Source organism: Lepisma saccharinum, chromosome 20 (assembly GCF_977018435.1).
Source record: "Lepisma saccharinum chromosome 20, izLepSacc3.1, whole genome shotgun sequence".
In the NCBI taxonomy this organism is placed as follows: Eukaryota; Metazoa; Arthropoda; class Insecta; order Zygentoma; family Lepismatidae; genus Lepisma; species Lepisma saccharinum.
In genome coordinates, this window is record NC_139248.1 from 36,915,222 (window position 1) to 36,938,922 (window position 23,701).

General features: G+C 37.2%; 1 protein-coding gene across 2 annotated transcripts in view; it reads left to right on the forward strand.

Annotated features, from left to right (window-relative positions):
* LOC146003230 (uncharacterized) overlaps nucleotides 1-23,701 on the forward strand; it is a 107,429-nt gene that overhangs the window by 39,557 nt on the left and 44,171 nt on the right. For both annotated transcript variants that reach the window (XM_083141402.1, XM_083141403.1), the window contains exons 5-8: nucleotides 9,023-9,172; nucleotides 10,395-10,583; nucleotides 19,643-19,780; nucleotides 22,507-22,607. In XM_083141402.1, coding sequence (XP_082997528.1) covers nucleotides 9,023-9,172; nucleotides 10,395-10,583; nucleotides 19,643-19,780; nucleotides 22,507-22,607 — 578 coding nt within the window. The remainder of the gene's footprint in view (nucleotides 1-9,022; nucleotides 9,173-10,394; nucleotides 10,584-19,642; nucleotides 19,781-22,506; nucleotides 22,608-23,701) is intronic.

The following is a 23,701-nucleotide window of genomic DNA, read 5'->3' on the forward strand; positions in this document are numbered from 1 at the left end:
ATTATTTTATGTAAATTTTTGTTTATTTTGATTTTTTAATAGGATTCGTGTTGAATTGCTTTTGATTGGCATAAATATTGCCTCATCCATTGCATCATCTTTCTCTAGAATATATTTTCATCAATATCAGTTTTTATTAGGGTTACTTATTGTGAGAAGAGTGTTATTTCAATATAGACAGTCCAATTAATTTATGAGACAGATTCAAACTGTGTGTGCCATTTTTTGAAGTAATGTGTTGATAGCATAGCATGGCCCGTAATCAACAGTCTGGTAAACATTGCATGACCTTGTGCTAGGCATGCTGGAGGATATTATATGTTATGAAGGAAGGAAGTGTAAAGGCTTGTCATGTAATCACTAAGAGTAAGAAGGCATCAAGTTCTGTTCAAGACATGCTAAAATTGCTTGCAGAAATAAAAAAAATGCTGGAATTTCATTGTTGTGAAGGATAAAATGTGGCACAATTGCTGTGATCCTACCATAAAACAACAAAGCACAGAATGAAAGTCTCCAAATTCACCAGAAGGTAAGAAAATGCATGCCAAAAGTCAAAGGTGAAGACAGCGTTGGTTTGGTTTTACAGCAGCTAAGATTATGAAAAACTAAATATGCTGACCAAGGCAGTAATTTATTTTATTAAAAACATAAACTAAAACGTAACGTTTCAACCTTCTAGCAAGGTCTTCATCAGACTCTGTATCAAGTACAAAAGTAACAAGATACACAAAAAGGGCATTATATATACACAAACATTACTCCCTCCAGACTATTAGAAAGTTTTTAGGAACTTTCTAGCAGGTAGCTTTCACTTTCCAACTGTACTTTCACCTAAAAGGCTAAACATAATTACTTTCATATAGAATGTGAAGAGATATTCATATAGAATATCTCACGCTCTCTTTCCTTCATTTTTCTCCCTTCTCCTCTCCTCTTTCTCTCTTGTCCTTTCCACTCTTTCTAACACCTTCTTCCATTCTTTGTTTAACTTCAGTCCCCCATTCCAGTTCATTATGTCTTCTTCACCTTTCTTCTCTATTTCCTTGGCTTCCTTCCATTTTCTCACTAGCATTCTCTTCTCCCTTCCTATCTGCTTAGCCTCATCCCACTCTATGTCATGTCCTGTTTCTCTCGTGTGTTTAAATATTGCATTTCTCTCTCTCTTAAGTCGTACATCATCCCTATGTTGTTTCAACCTGTCTTTCAGCCTTTTCTTCGTTTCTCCTATGTACACACTCTGACATTCTTTACATTTCACTTCGTAGATACTCCCTTCCTCTTCCTCTTATCTGTTCTCCTTTTTCTTGCTTGCATTCTTCGCTATTCCTAAGATGCTTCTCCCTCCCTTCCTGTAAGTTTTAATTCCCACTTTCCTAAGCACTTTGCATATCTTTTCTGTGGTCTTCCCCATACTCTTTATTACAAACCTTCTCTCCTCTTTTTCTTTCTCTTCCAATTCTCCCCTGCCCATTTTCTTACTTCTTCTGTTTATGTCCAGTCTATCCTGCTTCTCATATCCATTCTTTTCCAGCTGTTTCCATAGGCTATTTATTTTGCCTTCTTTTTCACATTCTTTCATGCATATCTTCTTGATTCTGTCCTCCATATTCTTTATAAAATTTATTTTTGTCACCTCACTTACATCACTTCTTTTGTGGCAGAATACCCCTGCTGCACACTTCTTCTGATGCCAAGTGGTTTCAATTTCTTGTCCTCTCTTCCTTTGCATCAATATATCTAGGTAGCTTAATTTGTCTTCTTCTTCTATTTCAAGTTCCAATAATATCCCTATTTCTTCATCTTGTATTTCTTTGGCAAAAATGTCGAGCTGCCTCTTCGTTCCCTTCCATATGCCAAAACAATCGTCCACATATCTGCAAAACAGAATTATTTTGTCACCTCCTTTTTCTATCACTTTCTTTTCCCATTCATTCATAACCAATTCAGCCAATGCTGGGCTTAGGCTAGAACCTATATTTAGTCCTTCACTCATGAACATTATTTGATCTCCCATTATACTGTAACCGTTATTCCAAATGGTTTCCAGCACCTTCACTACCCTTTCACTATCCCATTCTCCTATAATTTCTTGTCCCATTCTCTTTTTAATAATGTCCAAAACGTGTCCCCTCTTGATGCTCGGGAACATACTTTACTAAACATTGTCGTCTTCATCTCATTTAACTTAAGTCCTTTTATGAGGTCTACTACTTGTTCACTATTCTTAACTGCTCTGCTTTCTTGCTGTGTTACTAACACTTCAATAACTTTCTTTAATTTCTTTTGAAGAATGAAGAAATAGGGATATTATTGGAACTTGAAAGAAGACAAATTAAGCTACCTAGATATATTGATGCAAAGGAAGAGAGGACAAGAAATTGAAACCACTTGGCATCAGAAGAAGTGTGCAGCAGGGGTATTCTGCCACAAAAGAAGTGATGTAAGTGAGGTGACAAAAATAAATTTTATAAAGAATATGGAGGACAGAATCAAGAAGATATGCATGAAAGAATGTGAAAAAGAAGGCAAAATAAATAGCCTATGGAAACAGCTGGAAAAGAATGGATATGAGAAGCAGGATAGACTGGACATAAACAGAAGAAGTAAGAAAATGGGCAGGGGAGAATTGGAAGAGAAAGAAAAAGAGGAGAGAAGGTTTGTAATAAAGAGTATGGGGAAGACCACAGAAAAGATATGCAAAGTGCTTAGGAAAGTGGGAATTAAAACTTACAGGAAGGGAGGGAGAAGCATCTTAGGAATAGCGAAGAATGCAAGCAAGAAAAAGGAGAACAGATAAGAGGAAGAGGAAGGGAGTATCTACGAAGTGAAATGTAAAGAATGTCAGAGTGTGTACATAGGAGAAACGAAGAAAAGGCTGAAAGACAGGTTGAAACAACATAGGGATGATGTACGACTTAAGAGAGAGAGAAATGCAATATTTAAACACACGAGAGAAACAGGACATGACATAGAGTGGGATGAGGCTAAGCAGATAGGAAGGGAGAAGAGAATGCTAGTGAGAAAATGGAAGGAAGCCAAGGAAATAGAGAAGAAAGGTGAAGAAGACATAATGAACTGGAATGGGGGACTGAAGTTAAACAAAGAATGGAAGAAGGTGTTAGAAAGAGTGGAAAGGACAAGAGAGAAAGAGGAGAGGAGAAGGGAGAAAAATGAAGGAAAGAGAGCGTGAGATATTCTATATGAATATCTCTTCACATTCTATATGAAAGTAATTATGTTTAGCCTTTTAGGTGAAAGTACAGTTGGAAAGTGAAAGCTACCTGCTAGAAAGTTCCTAACAACTTTCTAATAGTCTGGAGGGAGTAATGTTTGTGTATATATAATGCCCTTTTTATGTATCTTGTTACTTTTGTACTTGATACAGAGTCTGATGAAGACCTTGCTAAAAGGTTGAAACGTTACGTTTTAGTTTATGTTTTTAATAAAATAAATTACTGCCTTGGTCAGCATATTTAGTTTTTCATAATCATGGAAACAAGGCTTAATGGTGTTATAATGGTGTTATAAGCAGCTAAGGCAATATTTATCGTGAATTTGTTCCAGTTGGTGAAACTGTGACTGGCAGTTCGTAGTGCTCTGCAACAATCACGGAAGGGAACTGTCCATGTGTGATCTCAGTACTCTGAACATGGAAGTAGGTTCCTTCTACATGATAATGTGCCCTGTCACCAGTTATCTAGGCTTCCTAGACTCAGGGGTAAAGGGTCGTAAAAATTGTCCTTGTAAGTGCCACGTATCTGTTTCGGGTTGTGGAGAATCGACCCTTTTAAGAGGGACAGACTGGTTTCTGCTGTGGTGTAATGTCCTTTGTAAGAGCCCTGTTGATGTCTCTGGTATCCATTTTGTTAATAAGTGCTTCTAAGAGAGTTGAATTTGAGTTGTAGATTTTCCTGGTACAAAATGGTTACTGCTCTGTGGTCTAGGGTGTTTAGAACAGTTAGAAGTTGTGCCTCATGATACAAACTCTGAGCATTAGGTACAGGGCAGTATGCGGGGTTTTTTTATAGACACTTGTCTGAATGTGTCATCTGGTTTGTGGTGGATTAGGATTTCCAGGTATAGAAAGCAACCATCTTCTTCTATCTCCATGATGAACTTGATACTTGAGTGGTGGTTGTTGAGGAGTTCCAGAAATCCAGTACTTCATGCAGCGAAATGGAGCATCCTTCACAGCTTCATGTTCATAATATTAGAGGCATGCATATTTTGTTTCAGACGAAAACACAAAATGTGAAATAACATGCTGTAATGTTCATTTTTCATGTTTCTGAAAGGTGTGAGGTGCATTTACCTACCCTGCAAAATAACCTGCAAAATGTAAAATAGACTTAAACATGAAATTTGGAGTTTATTTACAGATGCGACGCTTTCTGAAGTTTGAATTATCATGTGAGTTATGCAATTCTTGGAAAATTAATTAATTCTGCTGTAAATATTTGAGAAGCAAAAATGTACCCCTTTACACAGGAGTAAACTTAATACTCTGGTAACTTCATAAATATGCTACACTCATGCCTATAAATTAAGGATACTGCTGAATCTTGTACAAAGAAATATTTGATGTGCACGTTGCAGCTTGAAATGATGTCTGGGTACTGTACCAAAGAACCTGTGTTGACTATGACCTTGATCCAGTGTGTGGTGGCGCTGTAAGCAGACAAATGACTCACAGGAGCGAAACTGCTGACCAGAGTACAGTGCCTATAGGAAGTGTGCAGTTGTGTTCGGTTGTGCGAATGGTGAGTGCGTGTGTGAAATGGCTCAACGAACACATATTGATGATGTAATGAGGTGAAGGATACTTGGGTGACTAGAGGCGGGCCAAAGACAGAAGGTCGTGTCACAGGTGCTCCATGTGCCACAAAGTGTCATCTCACGATTATGGCAATGATTCCAACAGACTGGAAATGTGTCTCGGCGCTACAGTGAACGTCCACAGTGTACAACACCACGAGAAGACAGGTATCTCACCGTAAGTGCCCGGAGACACTGACGGAGTACTGTCGGGGGCCTTGCTCGAAACCTTGCAGCTGCCACTGGAACAGTTCTTTCCAGACACACTGTGTACAGACGACTCAACAGGCACGGCTTATTCGCCCGGAGGCCTGCAATTTGCATTCCACTGTCACATGGTCACAGAGTAGCCCGTAACAACTGGTGTAGAGAACACAGGACATGGACAATGGAAGAATGGTCTCAGATATTCTTCACTGATGAGTCCAGGTATAGTCTCAACAATGATTCTCGTTGTGTAACCATCTGGCGTGAACCAGGAACCAGATACTGACCCGGTACCATCGTCAAAAGGGACCAGTATGGAGATGGTGGTGTCATGGTGTGGGGAGTCATTATCCTGGGTTCACGTACACCCTTGCATATCTTCGACAGAGGTACTGTAACAGGTCAGGTGTACCGGGATGTTATTCTGCAAGACTACGTTCATCTTTTCAGAGGTGCAGTCGGTCTACGTTCCTCCTGATGGATGACACTGACAGGCCACACCGAGCTGCTGTTGTGGAGGAGTACCTTCAAACAGAAGACATCATACGAATGGAGTGGCCTGCCTATTCCCCTGACCTCAACCCAATCGAACATGCTTGGGATGCTCTAGGCCAACGTGTTGCCGCACGTCTTCCACCACCTCGGACTCTTCAGGAACTCCGATAGGCACTGGCGAAAGAATGGGAGGCCATACCCCAACAGCTGCTCGACAACCCCCTCCAGAGTATGCCAAGCCATTGTACTGCATGTGTCAATGTGCATGGGCATCACATTCCATACTGAAACATGTGCACATGCTCAAAGAACTGTGAAACAACATTTTACAATCTCCCTTGCTTTGTGTCATATGTGCGCTCTTTGATTTTTCTCACGTTTTCTGCAATAACAGGATTAAACAGGGTATGTGGATGTCTTTCTTGTGTGTTCAACATGTGTCTGTGCTACCACAACTAGTTTGTTTCAGTGCTGTATCGTGGGGCACCAAAACCTCTATTATCCTTAATTTATGAGCATGAGTGTATTAGGAGGTATATGTTTAATTTGTGTTTTTGAATCAAATTTAGGATTATATTCACAATTTTAAAGCCAAAATGTCATTTTGTATACCAGTTGTGATCCGATTTTTCACCGCTATAACACTGAAATTTTGACTGTTTTTCTACCAAAATTTTGCATTTTTATTACGAAAAATATTCATTCATTCATTCATTGTTTTCTGCCTAATTGGCAGGTTTTTCACTGCAATCTCCAGCTTTCCCTGTTCTCTGCCTTACGCTTCGTAATAGCATACGACCCAGTTAATTTAATATCATCCATAAGCTGATATCTCTTTCTTCCACGGACTTTTCTTCCTTCAACCATTCCCTCCAAGGCATCTCTTAGCAGGCAGTTTCTTCTTAGACAGTGTCCTAACCAGTTTCTTTTCCTCTTCTTGATGGTCTCCAGTATAGATCTTTTTTCACCAACTCTTTTCAGTACGGCTTCGTTTCTTACCTTGTCCGTCCATTTTACACGCTCCATTTTTCGCCATGTCCACATTTCAAAAGCTTCGAGTCGTTTCTCTTCATTTCTTCTCAACGTCCAGGTTTCTGCACCATATAGTGCTACACTCCACACAAAACATTTCACTAATCTCTTCCTTAGACCTATGTCCATGGGTCCACAAAAAAACATTTTTTCTTCTATTGAAAGCTTCTTTTGCTATTGCGATTCTCATTTTCACTTCTTGGTTGCAGCTCATGTCACTGCTTATAGTGCATCCGAGGTTCTTGAAGCTATCCACTTGCTGGATTCTTTCACTGTTTGCTCTCACATTAATATTCCTTGGTTTCCGTCCTATAACCATTGCCTTTGTCTTCTTTACATTAATCTTCATCCCATACTGCTCACAGCTGCTGTTTAACTCTTCTAACATACTATTTATGGTTATTTCATCCTCAGCGAATAATGCCATGTCATCAGCAAATCTTATGCAGTTTATTCTTCTTCCTCCTAATTTGACACCTCCTGTGCCCTGGAAACAAGTTTTCACTATATCTTCTAAATAAATATTAAACAAAGTAGGCGATAGGCAGCATCCTTGTCGTACTCCTCTTCCAATTTCACAGCCTTCTGTCATTTCGTCTCCTGTTCTCACTTTAACTCGTTGATTCATGTATAAGTTGCTTAGAAGTCTTCTCTCTTTCCAATCTACACCAATTTTCTTCAGAATTTCTAAAAGTTTAACCCAATTCACTCTATCAAAGGCTTTCTCCAGGTCTACAAATACTACAAACACCTCCTTTCCTTTCTCTAAATATCTTTCCCCAATGGTCCTCAGTAAACCAATTGCATCCCTTGTACCTCTTCCTTTCCTGAAACCAAACTGTTCTTCCTCTAACTCGCCACTGACCTTCGAGTATAGGCGTCTGTTCAGAATTCTTAGAAGAATTTTTGCCGAGTGAGATATCAAACTGATTGTTCTGTACTCAGAACATTTTCTGGCATTGCTTTTCTTCTGCAGAGGTACCAAAACAGTCTCCGTGAAATCTTGTGGCCAATCCCCTTTCTCATAGATTTCATTGCATAAGTGCAGTATTTCTCTTTTTCCATCTCCCAGGCATTTGATAAGTTCAATAGGAATTTCATCAGTGCCCGTTGCTTTCCCATTCCTCATTTCTTTGAGTGCTTGCTCAAATTCTTCATTCAGGATATAGTATCCTTTCTCATCGTCAGGCACGTCGTCTTCATTTTCTACATTCAGACTGTCTGGGCGATTCTCTTTCTGGTAGAGCTCTTCAACATACTTTCCCCACACATTCGATATTCCTTTTTTGTCTGTGATTTCACATCCTTCCTCGTCTTCTATCATCCACATTGTTTTCCATTTCTTCTTTTGGAAGCCCAAGCAGTTTACTTCACGATACATCAAGTCATACCTTCCTCTTTTTTCCAGTTCTTCAATTTCTTCACATTTTTGTTTCATCCATTGTTCTTTTGCCCTGTCAGTTTCTCTTCTTAGCTGGTTATTCAGTATCTTGTAATTATGTCTTCCCTCTTCTGTATTTACATTCTTCCATTTTCTCCGTTCCTCCATTTTTCCAGCATACTTTCAGTAATCCATGGTTTCTTTGCACTTTTCCTTTCCCTGTAGCCTATTGTTTCATCCACTGCCTTCTGTAAGCAGCTTTTTATTCCATCCCACATCTCATCCTTATTGTTACAACTAGCTTTAAACTTATTATAGTTTCCTTGGAAATGTTCTGCAAATTTTTGTCTTTCGTCTTCTTCCCTTAGCTTCTCTAAGTGGGGTTTTTTGCTCACCTGGTTTTGGGTTATCTTCTTCAATGTAAGATTGATTTCTCCTATTAGCAAGATCTAATAATATTCCATGTAGAAGTTCAAAATGGCTGGTGAGAGTGGTAAACCCATGGCAACTTCATGAGTTTATTCATGATATTTGCCATTGTAGAGGGAATATGTGAAGGTAAGCATGTAATGAAAGAGATCAATTCTGGCCAGCATGAATAACTTCTCAGTAGTTGCAATGGATAGACTGGTGAACCTTCAGACCATGTCAGAACTGACAAAAATGTCCTTATCATGCATATTTAACCTTAACATTCCATGAAGAGCAATGAACTTTCTCGAAACGGAAATAAAGGCAAACTTCTCCTGGCTGGTAACCCAAGAATACGTGTTTGAATATTAATTTTTTATTCTGTGAAAGGGGTGAAAGGGATGTGCCCATGCTACATGCTAGATATGTTTTGAAATGAAATTGTAGGTTCTCTTTTAAAATGTTAATTTATCAATAGGCTGTGTTTAAATTAGTCAGTAATTAGTCAGCCATTTTGACCTTTCGACCCCTGTAATCTGAAAACAAAAGAATGTATGTGTTGGAAATCCCTCCTTATATGCAATGGAAGTAAGCATAAAGCATTGTTATCAAAATAAGATGTGTAATTTGTAACATTAAATAAATTGAAAATCTTAATATTTCTTTGTATATGTTTTGAAGGACTTGCTGGCTGAAAATAGAGTGCTCAGGGAAGTTGAGAAGAGGCAGGAGCAGGCGTTGAAGAAATATGAAGGATCGAAAGCAGAACTTCCACAACTCATGCATTCTCATGCACAGGAAGTCAGAACACTGAAAACAATGAACAACAAGGTTAGTGGATTTTTCTATTAATGCATGAAAGCAGTTGGCTTCTAACTAAAAAGCCTCTGAATGTAAGGTGTGATAGAATTTTGAAAGTTCTTCATGTCTAACTGTTCTTTCCAGCATTTCTGTAAACAATACACTGCCAACTGGACTGCTATCTGCATATAACAATAACTGGATTTCTAATGATTGAGAAGGAGTTGTGTAAGGTTGAAAGTTGCCGGCCATCTCCTGCAGTGTTATAACACAGAGTAATTTGACACTTGGACTGATTGATTTGCTTTATTTTACTTCACCTTTTTTGCCACTTTTGGCTAATTTGCGAAGATGGGGATGAATGATGATGTGATGAATGGACCTCACAAACATCCATGTCCAGGCTGGGATTCGAACCTGGGTCCCCTGGACACTTGGAGTGAATTTCATCTTGACAAGCGCAATTAGCCGAAAATGGCAGAAAAGCAACATAAAATAAGCAAAGTTCAAAAGCACATCACGAAGGTATATCACAAAGAAATACACATCATTTCTGTGTGAGTTGTTTCATCTTTGGTTTAGTCCTCGTAGCAACAATGCCAAACCTGAATTAGAGGTACCTTTTGCTTATAATATTTTCTACCTGAATACTATAAAACTTGAGTAAATCCTACATACAGGCTGTCCACAAATGAAGTACATGCTTTCAGGTTGCTTGCAAAATGAAATGACGATATAGAACAAATAACTTTTATGCCCCAAACATATACCACAAGTGAAAGTTTTGTGCAACACAGTCGCGCCATTCTTTGCTTGTAAGATATCCAGATGATAGTCCTGTTCCATCCATGTACGCTGCAGAATGTCCAGGGTTACATGACCGAAGGCTGCATTAATGCATTCTTGGAGATCGCCGATAGACTTCACCTGCGTCTTGTGTCTTCCAGGCCAGGTTGACTCTGCAAAAGCGTTGAACAGCAATTTTGCAAACACCACACAAGATCAAAACACTGGAAAAGTATCGGCAGTATCAGAAAATAAAATCCAACCAGTACTGTCTGAGACATACCACTGGGTATTATTAGTATGATTATTATTAGGCATTAATCTTATTAATTTTATTTTTCTTACTATTACTTCAACATGCAAGTCACTTGGTTTTTCGTTTGGAGCCTTCCCAGATTATAGTTCTAGATAAGTGCCTGAAAATACAGTAAGAAACTCAGTTTTAATGTTGTTTTTTGATCTGCAGCTGAAGGAACAACACAAGGATCTGGAAAGAAGGTTCAGAGAGCATGATGCAGAGCTGTTGCGTTTGCAAGAACAACATCAAAACCTTCTAAAATTAGCCAAAGATCGCCACCTAGGGGAAAGAGAAGGTCTTCAGAAGAAAGTTGGCCAACTGCAAGCAGCTATTGAAGATAGAGACAAGGAAATCCAGGTTGTCTACCCTAGTCTTACAGTCTTACAGTGTATTACAGTATTACTATTCTTTTATAATTCAAGTTTACATGAGTTTCGTAGCAATGTGAAAGACTCAAATGGCAAAATGAAAAATTTGAACTCTGGCATTTAATAAACTATTCCTTGAATATTATCATCATCCTTCGCCGTTTCCTGCCTCTGGCTGGGTCGGCATAGAAGTCAAGCCTCTCCATTTTTACCTGGTCTTCCACCACTCCTCTCTTTCCACAGTGTTCCAGTCTTGTCCTCTTCTCCTAACACTCTCCACTATCTGCTCTTATCACCGACATGTTGGTCTCCCCCTTGGCCTTATTCCCACTCCTTGTGCATTGTAAGCTCTTACTGGTAGTCTTTCTGCATCCATCCTCTTCATGTGTCCGAACCATCTCATCTGTGCCTGATCTATCCTGTTCTGAAGCTTTACCACCCCAATGTCGGTCGAATCTCCTCAATCCTTATTCTATCCCTTCTATTCTTACCCAATATATCCCTTAATCATCTCCATTGCCTGCATCTTTCTTTTGTCTCTCTCTGTCATTGTCCAAGTCTCTGCTCCGTATGTTATTATTGGCACATAGTACGTATGTGCTATATATTACATTCTTGCATTTCAAAGGTACATCCCTGTTCCATATTAATCTTCGAATTCTTTGATATAGTCCACCCTCTTCTGTTTTACCTCCTCATCTATTCTTCCACTTCTCTCAATTATGCTTCCTAGATATTTGAAACTCTCCACTACCCTCAACTGTTCCGTGCCCATCTTCATTCTTGGTTGATTTCTGGCTCTGTTTCTTATTGTTATTTGTACCTCGCTCATTTCTGCACTGAATTTCATTCCTGCTCTTCTGATTTCCTCATTCAAACTATCAAGCTGTCTCTGTACTACTTCTTCCCTGTTTACCCATATTACTAAGTCACCAGCGAACAACAGGGCCTTCATCTCTTCCTCCCCTAGCTTCTTCCCCATCTCTTCGTTAATTACATCCACTGTAATTATGAAGAGCAGTGGAGAAAGAGCACTTCCCTGTTTTAGCCCATTACTTATACTGAACCACTCTACACACTATCTCTTCCTCGACTCCTTTCTCTCTTAGAGCCTTCCAAATCTTTGTTCTGTCCATGCTATCATATGCCTTTTCTATATCTAGGAATGCCATAATCAAATCATTAATCCATACAATACTTTCTTGTTCCATCTACATCTTCTGGCACTTTGGCCCATTCTTCCATCCACTTTCTTCTTTCCTCCTTTACTACTGTTCTTGCCTCTTTCTTCTTTTCCACGTGCATTTTGTGATTTACATTTAAGACAATTTTCTAAGTGCATCATTTTTGGTTTCTACCTTCCTCTCTACTTCTTTCATTCCACCATGGTGTTTTTTCTTTTCTTTTCTTGCTTGTCCTTGCACATGTTTTTCGGCTGCCTCTACTAATTCTGTTTTAAATCTTATCCGTTCTGTTATTTCTCCTTTGGGTTCATCTCTTGGCACTTTAATTTGCAATATTTCTTGATATTTCTCGTTTATCATCTTATCCTTCAATTTCCTTACTCTTATCCTTCTCTCTTGTTTCTCCCTTCTGTCTTTTATTTTCCATCTCCTCATATCTCCTACTAGTAGCCTGTAATCACTGTCTCTCACTGGGTATTACTTTAATGTTGTTCATTATTCCACTATTCGTTGAATAGTGATATGTAAGGGATAGAGATGGACTGATATGTTTTTTTACTGATACTGATGAAACGCTTATAAAAAATTTACAAATACCAATAACCGATATTCTAGTGATCTGATATAAATTTGGAAATATTCTGAAAATAGCATGTATTGTTAATTAATTCACTTCCTTAACATGTTGATGGGTACAGTGGAATCTTGATTTTAAATTTTTCAGGGACCAAGTGAAAAAACTTGAAACACAGGAAAATTGAAAATCAGGAGAAATTTTTTAATCATTTTACCATCTTGGGACCATGGAGATTGAATGTATAATACTTGAAAATACAAAAATCAGGGTTCCACTGTATGTCATTTACATCATACTCCCTTGTTTCCAGCTACTTGTGACAATTCCACGGGTTGTGGATGTTGTTCATAATTCTTCGTGCTGAAAGAGCTTTTAAATGTTTGCATGAAACTTACAGAACATTTTAATAATTCTGTGCTGTTAAACCTAGAATAACACAGAACCCAATGTAGGGGTACACCACAGTCCTTACAAATGCATATAAGTGGGAAAATCAAGAAGTAAGTTACACTCGAGCCTTGTTCCGGTACTAAAAGAGATACAATAATCATGCTTGGTGGCAATTATGGCTGGAATGTTTTCTCCCCACACCCGAAGCAGCCGTGCTGCAGCTGGTTGGTTTAGTTTGCAAATAGTCACTGTGCGAGTATGGCACGTCATATTGAGGTGGCATCCATATTGGAGTGTGCTCTGTCGTCTGATTTTTGTGGTAACAAAGGCATAATCGGAGTGAAATCCATTGCCAAATTGTCGAGATGTATGGTGAGAATGCGATGTCGTGTCCCATGATCGCGAAATGGTGCCAGATGTTCAAAGAGGGAAGAACAAACTTCATCGACGAACTGTGTCGGGCAGCCTGCAACTGTGAACACTATCGACAATTTGGAGCATGTGAATGCAATCATTCTTGCAAACCATCGGTGAAAATTTAAAGAGATTGCAAGTGAACTGAACCCTGTGATTACCACCTTTCCAGTCCTCTCAAACAGGACCTAGGGGGTGAGCATTTTGTGTTAGATGAGGAAGTGCGGGTAGCTGTGTTGAAGTGGTTGAAAGAAATTGGACGAAAAACAGGTCACATGATGTGCTTGGAATACCTTGGTGACTATGTCGGAAAACTTAAATGTTCATACATTTGTGTCCAATACTTTTTTTTTTAATGTGTTTTGTTTGTTTTAAACAGGGAGGTGTAACTTACTTTTTGATTTACTATGTATATATACAGTCCATCACAAATAGCACCACTGCGTTTGTGCTCTGCTATGAATTATGTGATCTTCAGGCAACCGGACGATCTTGAAAACATTTTTTTTTTTTTTTTTTTTTTCTGAGCCTGTTAACTGGGCAAGAACAAGGGTGCATACAGGGTAGATAAAAATTATGATTATTATTAAATCATCCTCCTCCGTGGCCGTGAGGTCTTAAGCTCTGTGCTTTGGACTCCGAGTCTGCCTGGGTCAAGTCTCTAGGTTTTTGTCCTGTGTGTAGGACCGGTGGCAAACCACCGTCGTGAGGAAATTGGGAAACTACGAGAGAGTAGCGTAACCTGGTCTTGGATATATCCTATAACAGCTGAGGGTTCGACGTGCTGACCCTACAGCACCCCATTACCGGTTGAAGATCTCCACACCTCTAGGTAGGATTGTGTCAGGGACACTGGCAGTTGGGAGATTCGCCAAGGCCCTTCATTAGCTGTCGAGCATGGGTTATTGTTATTATTAAATCACGCTAAACATGCAATTTTTAAGAGTGGTGCTACTTTTTTGTGACGGACTGTGAGCATGAAGAGGATAATATATATATATATTATTTTTCAACTTTACTTTTTGGATTTTATTTCCTCCAATATGTGTACCTTGATTGTGAATATGACCATTTAGACAATCTTTTCTACATTGCCATGTCTAACAGACACATGCATAAACTGCAACACTGGGCATATGAAAGCAATTTCCAACAAATAACATAAAATGAGAACACACGTGAAGCAATGTATTTCTTAAGACTTGCATAATATATAACACATGGTGTAAGAAGGCAGTTTAAATATCTGAGTTGAGTTGTGATCCTGGAACAACAATTAGCACTGAATACCCAAGTGTGCTCGGACTCGACACAAACAATGTGTTACATAGTGTATTTAATAGGTTTTGTCTTAATGGTATGTATTGCTGGTACTTATTCTCCAAATCAGTAAGAGGACATGTGTTATGTAATGTTTCAGATACCCACAAATATTTGTTGTCAAGTCATTTACCTGATGTTAACTACAATTATCTTTGACACGTTAACATTTGGGCTGACCCAATACTAATGCTGATGTATTGCTGTTAGAAAGTTTTTCACAGTTGTCCATGCTACCGTGTCCTTCCATATCACAAAATACATGTAGTATTTGCTGTCAGAAAAGATTTGTTTGTATTTAATGATATACTTTCTAGAATTCAAGTAGCTCGTGGGGTCCACAAAAATGATGCGCAAAAATGTCACAGTATCTAATTTGCCTGGAGATATGCAAAATACAGAACTTTATTTAATGTCCTGCCCATGTGTGTGTTCACACTTGTCGCTTCATCACTTTTGTGTAATAAACATAAACATTCATCCTTGGCCAAACAGTGCAAGAAAATCAATGTAAAATAACACACATACAAAGTGACAAAGTGTGTTGGGTAACAAGAGGGAAAACTGTAACTGTCAACTGCTTTCCCCTCTCCTAAATCCATTCAGCATTCTTCACAATCAAGGATTTCACATTTGGTATGACTACTGTCAGAATAAAAAATATATAGATACTCAAGTTTGGAGTCCCAATTAAAAATTAACCAGTAGAGATACATAAAAACAAGTTGCATAAAAATTTAGCTTATTAAATTCCTTGATAATCTGCACACAGCGATGTCTGTTGAACCATGGAAACTGCAGGCTGTCACCGCGAGTCAGTGTGTATGGTGTTGCCACGTCCCATAAACATCTTTATTCATGAATAAACATGTATAAAATCGGTTTTGCAATGTGAATTGACAATGCTAAAGGATATTAAAAACAGATGGAAGCAGCTTTAAAACAAGACCAATACTTTGGGAGGTCCCTGGACTAAGGATAAGATCCACATTAGGAATAAGGATATTAAAGTAGGCACCTGGAATGTTCTGAGCCTTTACCGGCCTGGGGCATTTCAGTGTGCAGTTAATGAGATAGTTAAGTATAAATTAGATGTAGTAGCTGTCCAGGAAGTTAGGTGGCCTGGAGAAGGGAATTGTAAAACTAAAAATTTTACTTTTTTCTATGGAGGTACGGAAAATCATAATTTTGGAACATGCTTTTTCATAAATAATAGAATTATCTCAGCTCTTAAAACAGTAGAATTTATTAATGATAGGATATCATATGCAGTTTTACAGGGTAGGTGGTGTAAAATTATTTTAATAAACATACATGCACCAACGGAAGATAAAGATGATTTTTATACAGAGTTTGAACAGGTCTTTGATAAGTTTTCTCAGTATCATATGAAAATTCTGTTAGGTGACTGTAATGCACAGATTGGCAAAGAAGAGACATTTAAACCCACGATTGGTAAAGAAAGTCTTCACGGATTAAGTAATAATAGTATAAGATTGATTACTTTTGCAACCTCAAAGAATTTAATTGTGAAAAGTACCACTTTTAAACATAAAGATATCCATAAATATACCTGGTCTTCTCCAGATGGTAAAACTCATAATCAGATACATCATATTCTCATTGATAAGAGAAGGCATACTAGTATAATTGACGTTCGTACACATAGAGGTGCTGACTGTGCCAGTGACCATTATTTAGTAATTGCTAAATTAAGAGAAAGACTCGCAGTGATAAATCATAAGCAACAAAATCTAAAAGTTCTAAAATTTAATACAGGAAAATTTGCTGATGAAAGAATTAAGAAAGATTACCAAATTAAACTGTCAAATAGATTTGATGTTTTGCAGGATTTAAATGAAGATGAAAATATAAATGAAACAGACGTAAATAAGAATTGGGGTCACATACGTAATGCAATAGAATCAGCAGCTAAAGAAAGTATAGGATACCATAAACCAAGAAAAAGTAAGCCATGGTTTGATAATGAATGTCATAATCTAATAGAAATAAGAAATCAGGCTAGACTTAGGTGGTTAAATAACTCTGATGATACAAATCTAACCAATTATAATATAATAAAGCGAGAAGTTAACCGCACGTTTAGAAGTAAAAAAAAGAGATTACTTGAAAAGCAAAATTAACGAAATTGAAACAAACAGCAAAAACAAAAATATCAGAGATTTATGTAAAGGTGTAAATGAATTTAGAAAGGTGTGGCAACCTAAAGTAAACTTGATAAAAGATAAAGACTGTGATTTTCTAGCTGACCCAAGCGATATTCTAAATAGATTAAAGAACTACTTTAATGACCTTTTAAATGTTCATGTATGAGATAAATCAGAACTAAATGAAGTACACACAGCAGAACCTGATTTGACTGAAGTTAAATATGCTATTAAAAGGCTAAAGAATAACAAAGCACCTGGCATTGATTTAATACCAGCTGAGTTAATTAAATATGGTGGAAATTCGTTAATATGTCAAATTCATAAATTAATTTGTTTAATATGGAATAAAGAAGAAATCCCTCAACAGTGGAAAGAATCCATAATTGTTCCTGTGTTTAAAAAAGGTGATAAATGAACTGCAATAATTACCGTGGAATTTCTCTACTCTCAACAACATATAAAATATTATCTAACATTCTTTTAACAAGACTAACCCCGTATGCTAATGAAATTATAGGTTATTATCAATGTGGATTTAAACGTAACGGATCAACTACAGATGAAATTTTTCACATCAGACAGACACTTGAAAAAAGTGGGAATATAATCAAAATGTCCATCAGCTATTCATTGATTTCAAAAAAGCATATGATTCGGTCAAAAGAGATAAATTATATAATATATTAGTCGAGTTTGGAATACCTAAGAAGCTTGTTAGTATTATAAAAGTATGCACCAGTGAAACAGAAAGTAAAATTCGTGTGTTTATTAATGTATCTGACAAAAAATTTACAATTCATGATGGGTTAAAACAAGGAGATGCATTATATCCATTGCTCTTTAATTTTGCCTTAGAATATGCTGTCAGGAAGGTAAAATAAACTAACAAAGGACTAAAATTAAATAGTGTGACTCAGTTGTTAGCATATGCAGATGATGTGGACTTCTTATGGGATGATATAAATACAATTAAGAATAATGCTAAAATATTTTTCAAAACTGCTGAAGAGATAGGTTTGGAAGTTAACAAAGAGAAAACTAAATACACTGCTCTCCATAAATTAAGCAACAAATGGTGATCATCCAATAGAATCAAACACAAGGCCGGAGGGTGTACATATTTTATTTGTAACGAAAGTGACCGTTGTCTGACACTAATAAGGGATATGATCCCTAACGCATTTGTTGCTTTCTTTCAGCGTGCCCACCACTCTTCTTCTCTTTTCTCCAACTGTTTTCTCTTGTACCTCACATTTTCTTGTTGTTGCTTAATTTCTGGAGGGCAGTGTATATGCTTATAGGCCGAAACCAAGTGTTAGGTAATAATCAAAATCTAATTATTGATAACAACTAGTTTGAACCAGTTTCCAAATTCAAATACTTAGGAGTAATATTAACAAATGAAAATTATATTAAAGAGGAAATAAAAAGTAGGCCTAATTCAGGAAATGCATGTTACTTTTCTCTTCATAAACTTTTGTCTTCTCGTTTAATATCTAAGAAACTAAAAGTTAAAATATACAAAACAGTAATTTTGCCTGTGGTATTGTATGGGTGTGAGGCTTGGTTCCTTACATTAAAGGAGGAACATAAATTGAGAGCATTTGAAAATAAGATCCTTAGGAAAATCTTTGGACCTAAAAGGGATGAGGAGACAGGTGAGTGGAGAAGGTTACATAATTTAGAACTACACAATTTATATTCATGTCCATATATTATTAGAATAATTAAATCAAGAAGACTTAGGTGGGCAGGCCATGTGGCACGAATGGGAGAGGAAAGAGGAGTTTACAGGGTTCTTGTTGGGAAACCTGATTGTAAGAGACCTGTAGGAAGGCCAAGACGAAGATGGAGGGACAACGTTGAGATGGACCTAAAGGAAATCGGTAAGGATGTAAAAGAGTATATAGATCTTACTCAAGATAGGGACAGATGTAAGGCCTGTGTTGCTGCGCCATGAACCTTCAGGTTTAAGAAGGCTAGAGAGTGAGTTAATTAACTCATTACTAAAAAAAATTATAAGAAAGGTTTATGGACAAATTTTAAAAATCTGAATGTTAAGAATTGGTTTTAATGCTTTTCTGACAGCAAATATACTTATACTTATACTAAATATATTTTGTGATATGAAAGGACATGGTAGCATGGACAACTCTAAAAAAACTTTCTAACAGCAATGCATCAGCATGAGGCATGAGGCATGAGATGGTTTGGACACATGAAGAGGATGGATGCAGAAAGACTACCAGTAAGAGCTCATAATGCACAAGGAGTGAGAATAAGGCCAAGGGGGAGACCAAGATGTAGGTGGATAGAGCAGATAGTGGAGAGAGTTAGGAGAAGAGGTCAAGATTGAAACACCGTCGAAAGAGAGAAATGGTGGAAAACCAGAAGAAAATGGAGAGGCTTGACTTCTATGCCGACCCAGCCAGAGGCAGGAAAGGACAAAAGATGATGATGATGACGACTTTCAAACCTTTCCGCCTGCACTGTACTAAAATTTCATCATGATCGGAACACCCGTTTTCTATTTATATGATTTCAAAGAGAGTGATGATTTATCAAACTCAAATAATGCTCTTTTTTTTGGTCTCACGGCAATAAAAAATAGAGGGCATACTCAAAAAAAAAATTGTTAGCATAGATTACCGCAGAATTGTATATAAGCTAAATTTTGATGTAACTCATTTTTATGTAGGTCTACTGGTTAATTTTTAATTGGACTCCAAACTTGAGTATTTTCTAATGTTTAATCTAAGAGTAGTACCAGTACATAAAAGTCAGGGATGCAATTACTGTGGTGGAACTATACCTGGATGATCAAGGCAACAGGAATGTGATGCTGATCATGCCACCTTCACTCTGTCCCAAGATGTGAGTGATCTCGGGTATGGTGCAATGCACAGGATTGCATTAGTTTTTAGCTGGATCATTACACAAGGAAAAGCTGACATATGATTACTTACGTTTTTTTGTATTTTGCTATTTCCAGGCTTTGACTAGAAGATTGTCAATCGAGGAGAAAGCTCATAAACGTGAAATTGCAGTGCAGGTTTGCCAACAAGTGCAGAATCAAAAAGCACTCAAAAGATCTAGACTGCAAATTGAGAGGCTGAATCAGGCTCTTGAGGTGATTAATGATTGCTGTGTATTTATTTATTCTTGGTACTGCACGTTGCTTGTCGACTTCACTATGTTTCAAACAATTTACAAATTACATAATTAATATATGTGCAAAATTTGTGAACAGTAAAAAATAGTGTTAAATTGATTTAAATATATAGAACTGGAAGAAAAATCACTTTCTCTAAACATAAAGTATAATCAATGAGTATTCTCAACAGATTCAATTATTAAATAACATGTTGAATCTTTGAACATTTTTAGTTCTGAAATGAAGAGTCTATTTTCTACATCGTAGTAATGTAGTGCATTAATAAAAAAAAAAGTTTCATTTGTCAGATCTTCATTGAATGCTATCTCATCTTCTGCTGTGGCCTCCCTGATGGCACAGTGGTAGTGTCGTCACCTTGTAATCACGGGGTCCTGGGTTTGATACCCGGTGGAGGCACATAGTGGTTTGGATCCCACTTTAAACTGTAGGTCCAGTCTCGATTAGCCTTACTGTGCATAAAGTGGACTTAAAACACCAATTCAATCAATCAAACCAATTCAATGATCTTCTGCTGAATTTTAAGAGTACTGTACATGAGTGCAAGCAGGAATTTTCCTAGTAGATCACTTCGTTTATATGAAATTTATTAATTGTATGTTGTTATTATAAGCATATCGGTGTGTTAGTTCCTTGTTAAAATTACTGATAATTTAACTAATTTGATATGTATCTATAAATAGTGAGTAATTTATTGCAAAATTCTCCTAATAAATATAAACATATAATTTCTAAGTCCTGTTTCTGAAAAGTAAATTTGGAAATACAAAGTGCATGTTCTAAGGGAAAATACATTGCAGTCTTGTGATTACATACGTTAATTAAGGAAGTTGAATATACTTTTCAGTCCTTCAAATATTGGGTTGATAGACAGGGTGGCTATTGAAATTTGTACCTTATAGTTATTGGCAAAAGTTGCATATAGACCGATAGAAAATTTTTGCCACTACAAATAAAGTACAGATATAAAATTACAAATATTTCTTGAAGAACCTGAATTGTTGATTAACTCTCTTAATTAATGTATGTAACCAGATGACTGCAATGGCTTTTATCTCAGAAAAATAAACTGCATATTAGAAATGTACTTTTGGGAGCGAGGACATGTGAATTATGTGTATAATATTACCTCAGGGCGCACCAGCTCTTGAGGGCCAAGGTGTACTGCTGGCCTCACCCCCACATGTCTCAACAGAGGTGGGCGATCCATTTACAGGATGCTATGTGATCAGCACGATGAACACCCAGTCGTTGTAGGTTTCCATGACAGGATTACATTACTCATTCATAGCTCCCCAATTACCTGACAATGATAGCTAGCCACCAGTCCCATACACTGGCCAAAATCTCAGGAGAAAAGGTGTTAAGCTTCTCCCACACAAGACTTGAACCTGCATGTGTCCTGTAACCGGAGCCCAAAGCATGACACCTTAGACTGTGCAGCAGCAGTGTGGGATGAATTTATGTGTATGTGCATAAAAATTAGTGCTGAGCCAATGCCGATGCCATTTTATCGATATTGGGCAATACCAGTATCGAAAGTATCGGTTGAAATTTATTTATCAATGCCTACCCATACTTTCCAGCATTTTGGACCTTTGCAAGGTCTGCAAAAATTCCGCACAACACTTTCCTGAGGCTAAGGTCTGCAAAAATTCTGCACAACACTTTCCTGAGGTTAATGTCTTGGAAATTGTGCACAAATTTGAAGTTTTGATTTAGTTTCCACCAGTATTGTGGGAAAATGTTTTTTGAGTTTATACACCAGGGATTTTAATATTCTAAAGTAATTCTTGAATATTTTAAAGAAAGTTGATGCACTTAATTTGAGTAGTGGACTACTTACACACTAACACATTAATATTAATCAATATTTTTTTTAAAAAAAGGTAAAGTGCTCCCCTGTGCTATGCACTATGCCATGAAGGGGCTTTGGGGTTAGGGCCCCACACTTTCTTGATCACGGCCGAAGGTGGGGGTGATGTGATCAGCACCATGCCCCTGGCCTCCTTTACCCTCCAGAATTTCCTTAAGGTACCCACTTGATATGACGCTGGGTGGGCACCGGAGCCGCTTGAACAGGTGGAAAAATTCCCGGTTCTCCCCCGCCGGGGATCGAACCTGGGTCTCTCGCATGGTAGTCAGACAATCAATCAATATTTTTAGCAACTTTTAATTGTTACAGTTTTCAAGTATCAGTATTGGTAAAACTATCAACATCAGTGTGGTATTGGTTGAAAGGTGTATGGAATCAACAGTAACAAATGTAACAAGATGTTTACACCAAATGAATTGCTATTTATAGAAATATCAGATTGATAAAATTATCAGTAATTATACCAGTACACCGATATGACTCTTTCAGCCAATACCAATAGAGTACCAAATAATCTGTCCCATCTGTTTATTTAAGCTTTTTATTATTATTATTATTATTATTATTATTTGTTTCATTTTACAATCAATGATGTCAATTTCCCGGAAGCTGAGGTGTCAATTACTTCGACTCCAACACACTATGGTCATGATACTGTGCTTCATTTCAGTACGAAGTCTATTTTCATGCATGTTACCATGTCGTTTTGCATAACATATAAAATAAATTTAAAGAGAATGCTGGTTGCTCTTAAAGATAAGTGTATGCATATTTTGTACTGTAATAATATTGTCTTCTGTTGTTGCAGTTGAAAGACAAACTACCAGAGGACACCGAAACAATAGTTCATTCCAGGAGAAAGCCAGTCAGCACATCTGCACCTTCATTGGGAGTAAAACCTTCTGTCCGGTATGTTTCCATAACTTTTGAGAAAATTTTCATCAGTTCCCCATGTATTTATTCAGTTGCAAGATGGTTCAGAACAGTACTTAACCTCTTCCTTTCAAAAGTTTATGCACATATACAACATTGCAGTAGGGCAAAATGTTGCAATTTTTAAATTATAAACTTGTGCTTAATGTTATCTAAGTGCCTATTCATTTGATGCAATTGCAATTTAGATACTAGCAGAGGTCACTGAAATTAATAGAATAGCAAATAAATAGACACGTGTATTCTAACAAAAAGTACAAGTTTCACTTTTATAAATATTCACGATATTTTCTGTTTCATGAATAACACATGAAAATGTTGTGAATTATAAAAAGTTGCGAGACTTCATATTAAAAACAATTTAGTACTTATTATGCAATACAGTTTACTTCCATGTCACTTTCTTGTAAAGAAAATACATTTCTTTCAGCCTGTGTTGCTGCATTCATGAACCTTCAGGTTTAAGAAGGCTAGTGGGAGTTAGCTTCGTAGAATTTGACTACATTAGTTGCCTTGTAATTACATGCTCTTCAGTTTTGAATAATGTACCAATTTACTAATTAATGTGAAATGATCTTCAGTATTTCGACCAGCATTAGTGTTTATTTTTCTCGCATGGTTCTTAAAAACCTCCACTTATGCTGAGATATTTAGCAAACACGTTAATGACAATAATTTTTTTTCGTTCACAATATTTCCACTACATAAAAGAGTAAAGTGTAATCAATGGACATGTAGACGCCATGTCTAAAGAGTACAAGAGCAGTAAACAGTCTTAAAATTGATAAAACCAGTCGATTCACACATCAAACAAAACGTAGAAGACTCGTTCAAAGTTTTGCCTGATTTGAAGCATGCAGTATCAATAATGTGTGGCAGAGAGCAGCACAAAGGAGATACTGCAGTAAACATGTGGGTCTCGTCATTCCATGGTTGGTAGGACTTGTATCATAGGACATACACTTTGTCTTACATAAACATGTTTCACTGTAGAACTTCAGGGTGGGTTTCCCCACTAGCATAGTGTTACCTCTGTTAGATTGTAAATAAGGAATCCCTGATTCGATCCC